This window comes from Nyctereutes procyonoides, unplaced genomic scaffold, assembly GCF_905146905.1.
Source record: "Nyctereutes procyonoides isolate TBG_1078 unplaced genomic scaffold, NYPRO_anot_genome, whole genome shotgun sequence".
Lineage (NCBI taxonomy): Eukaryota > Metazoa > Chordata > Mammalia > Carnivora > Canidae > Nyctereutes > Nyctereutes procyonoides.
The window spans coordinates 14523371-14527754 of NW_026575036.1; the positions used below are offsets into that span (position 1 = coordinate 14523371).

At 37.6% G+C, this 4384-nt stretch overlaps 1 protein-coding gene across 1 annotated transcript; it reads right to left on the reverse strand.

Annotated features, from left to right (window-relative positions):
• Positions 1-3447: 3447 nt before the first annotated feature.
• Positions 3448-4096, reverse strand: LOC129505672 (suppressor of IKBKE 1-like). The gene is given in 2 exon segments (XM_055318906.1): positions 3448-3748; positions 3751-4096. Coding segments are annotated over 2 exon segments (621 nt in total). The 3' UTR covers positions 3448-3473.
• Between the last annotated feature and the right edge of the window lie 288 nt (positions 4097-4384).

Below are 4384 nucleotides of genomic sequence, written 5' to 3' on the forward strand. Positions count from 1 at the left end.
GAATGAATGAATGAATACATACATACCTTTAAAAAATCATTATGTAATACATAAAACATACAATATATGTGTTAATCAACTGTTTATGTTACCAGTAAGGCTTCTAGTCAACATTAAGCTATTAGTAGTTAAGTGGTGGGGAGTCAAAATTACATGTACATTACCGAGTGTGTGGGAGCCAACACCCCAACCCCTGTATTGTTCAAGGGTCAACACGTATGTATATAAGCAAACACATTTTATATACAGAGAAAGAGAGAAAAGACAAGAGATGGAGTGGGGGACCAGCGGTCCCTACTAAGGACTACTTAGGTCTGCCCACTAAGACCAGTCCTGAATGCTTACCCAAAGCTCAGTTTGTCCACCTCCCCAGGAGAGACCACACCCTGACCCTTAGTCTCCAGCCCATACCCAGAAATGGCATAAAATCTCCTGAAAAAGACAATTGTAGGTTCTTGACTCCTTTATTATAAAATGTTCTCTCTCCTCTTAGTCTCTGGAATCTTAGTCCCTCTTCTACTATTTGCTTTTACGGTTTTCTGATGCATTAGAAAATAATATTCTAAGTTTATTTGGATTTTGTAGTTATCCTTAGTGGAAGAATTTTCCTGCCATGAACTCTATCATATCCAGAAGCAGATACCTTATTTTTGTCCATTTGATCTGACTTGGACTGAAAGAAATGAAGTCTCCTACTGTTTGTCCATTTCCCATTATGCCTCCTATGATTACTGTTTTAGCAACATTTCTGCTACATTATTTAATACACAGATATCCATAGCCATTAGTTTAGTTTGTGTGCATTAGCAAGATAACATGTCTTTTTACTGTTTTTTGGCTTGACCTCTACTTTCTGTCCTATCCTATTGCAACCACCATTTCCTTTCTGTTTTGCTCTTTTCTATGTCTTTTTTCATCTTTTGATTTTGAACTTTTCTAAATAGGTTTATTTTCAAGGTTACTTTTTTTTTTTTTTATGATAGTCACAGAGAGAGAGAGAGAGGCAGAGACACAGGCAGAGGGAGAAGCAGGCTCCCTGCACCGGGAGCCCGACGTGGGACTGGATCCCGGGTCCCCAGGATCGCGCCCTGGGCCAAAGGCAGGTGCCAAACTGCTGCGCCACCCGGGGATCCCCTCAGGGTTACTTTTATATATAGCCTAGAAATTGGGTTTGTCACCTAGATTTGTGACTCAATCTGCGAATCAATTTTTTTCCTCTACTAGGTAAGCTTATTTACATTTCTTGCTATGGTTAATTTTAGTTCTATAATATCATTTATGTAACATATTAAAAGTCTCTTCTGTGTGATTCTTATTTAGTGGCTATATAATTATGTCTTTAATACCTTTATTATTTTTTTCTTTAGAATCATATCTATAATTTTCCTAATATAAACAGCACTGAAATTAACTCATATTTTCTGCTTCCCCCTTATTCTTTCCCCTCCTTCAAATAATTTTAGTCAATATTGTCTCTCTTAGTATTGACTTTTTATTGTTAAATATGTTATACTTCTAAAATGAGTTTTCAATTTTAAATGTCTCTTAGTTTCTAGGTATTATAGATGAAACAACCAGTAAGCATATTCTTTTATTTTCTCTCCCTCTGATTTTTTTTTCATTTTTAAGGTGTTATCTTAAGTTGTCAGATCATATATCATTTATATTCTTTTCCACCATCCTTATTTTTACATTATTTTTAATATTCTATCTCCAGGTAGATACATATGCAGTCAGTGAGAAGTCTTTTTACTGAGACTGGTCATTCCTTGACTGGTTTCCTCTAGTAGCTTCTGTAAGAAGAGTACACATGAACACCATTCCCTGAATTCTGCAATGTTCTAAGCAATTTTTTTTACATCAAAAATAGTGCCATTTATTTTTCTCAATCTATTTTTAATTTAGTTTTTAAAAGATTTTATTTATTTATTCATAAGAGATGCAGAGACATAGGTAGAGGAAGACACAGGCATCCCTGCAGGGAGCCTAATGCAGGACTTGATCCTACAACCCCGGATTCATGACCTGACCCAAAGGCATACACGCAACCACTGAGCCGCCCAGGTGCCCCTGTTTCTTAAATTCCCCATGAGTGAAATCACATGGTCTTTCTCTGACTAATCTATTTCACATAGCATAATACACTCTGGTTCCATCAATGTTGTTGCAAATGGCAAGATTTCATCCCCCTTTTTTTTTTTTAACAAAAAACTTTTTTTTAATACTGTGTCTCTCCCATGCAGTATGGTGCTTAGTGCTACTGGAAAATATGGATAGGTTTAAGATTCATCATTTCAGTTATTTTTGGGCAAACCCAAACTGATTAATTACATGGAGTAATTTGTAAATTTGTCATGTGTGACTAAACTGAGATGGGCAAATGGGTTGATAAATGAGCCTAGTTGACCACTCAGCATTTGAATCTCAACATTGCTTTCTTGTCTACACAGCACAATGAATGTAATAACTCTCATTAGGTGATAAAACTTTGCTGCCTCATGAAAAATGGATCTAAAAATAAAGCCAACTATCCATACTAATAATGAAAGACATCTAAGTAAGTGATGGTCCTTAACTATAAGACAGAAGTTATATATAAATTAAATAGAATGTAGTACCTAAAAACTATGATGTGAATAAACCCATTGTATGCTCTTCCACTGAATAAACCACCCAAGTTGAAGATTTCCTAGGACAATATTGAAAAGTTGACTACTAATATATAATAGAATAAATAACAGCTACTTTCAGCAGTTGAACTAAGGGTACAAATGTATGTGCACACACACAGGACAAACTTCTCAGGATTCTTTGAACAATATGCTGACTCTACTATCGCTAGAAGAAAAGGGTGACCTATTTTCAAGTATGTTTCTTGGGCACTAGCAGTAGGTTCTCTCAAATTAAGAGTAAAGACACCACGTCATAAGTGCCAACTCTTAGCACCAGAGAGACCTAAAACTTCTTGGTAGGTGAATGACATTACAAAGCAGAGAATCTGCCAATCTAGTTCTGTGGAATTGTATTCCTTTTCTCAAATGGGAAAAAAAAATCTAGGCTATGCCAAATAGATTTAAATAGCTAATATCTTTTAAAAAAATTTTAGACTTGTAACTTACAATCCTATATAAATAAAAATTGCTGGCTTATAATAAAGGATCTAAGTTTGAGAGATGTGAAGAAACAAAAAGGATCTGATACCACAGTTTATATAAATTGAGGTCCCAGAACTGAAAATTAAAAATAGTCTCTTAGAGAAAGGAATGGTGAAACTCAGTGTGTATTTTCACAAACACACCCAAAAACTGTTTTGTGGACAGCCAATTTGACTGCAAATTCTAAACTGCCACCTGATACCTTTAATCCACACTAAATCAAGTCTGAGGCAAGACACTAAATGGACAATACTCGAACAGAAAGATAATAACTTCCTTCCTTGATAAACAATCTCCAGCTGTCATTTGTAAGTTGAGTTATTTGATGGCTTGGGAAGCAGTGTCCATGGAGTTTTCCTTCCTGACCTGTAGAGATTCACTGCTGATGGACAATAATTCTCGAAGTTCCTTATTTTCAAGCTCTAATTGGGCTAGTTTTTCCTGAATCTTACAAAACTGGTCATCCTCCACCTGAACTGCTTTCCTCATCACTTCTCCCATTTCACAGATTCTGTCACTCTGACTCTCAATTTCTGCAGAGTGAGACTGGTGAGCTTTCAGGACAGGCTCAGCATCCACAGCCTTTTTGGCAACATTAATTGTAACATCTGTATCCGGTACTTGCTCATGATGAGTTCCAAAGCATCCTGGTGTTCCTCCAAGGAAACCCATAGCTCTCTGTTTTCCTGCTGCAAGTCTCTAATCTGTGTATTCTCTTGGGACAGCAGAATGTGAGGTTTGAATTTGGACATGTCCTTTATATCGGATGCATCTTCTTGATACTGGTCCGGAAGCGCCGTCCCCGCCTCCCGCATAGCGGCCACCCGCAGGTGCAGCGCGGCGGACTGATCCACGAGCGACTCTGCGGCCGCGTCGTGTTCCCGTAGCCGCTGGAGCAGCATCTTGGCGTCTGTCTGGATCTTCTCGATGGTGCAGCTCATAGTGGCCCCGGATCACTGCTCCCGTCCTGCCCCGATTTCATCCCTTTTGATGGCTGAGTGATATTCCACCGTATATATACTGCATATTCTTTATCCATTCATCATTCAATGGATATTTGGGCTTTTCCATAATTTGGCTATTGTTGATAGTGTTGTTATAAACATTAGGGTGCATGTGCCCCTTCAAATCAGCATCTTTTAATCCTTTGGATAAATACCACATAATGTAATTGCAGGATCATAGGATAGTTCCGTTTTTCACATTTTTGAGGCACCTCCGTACTGTTT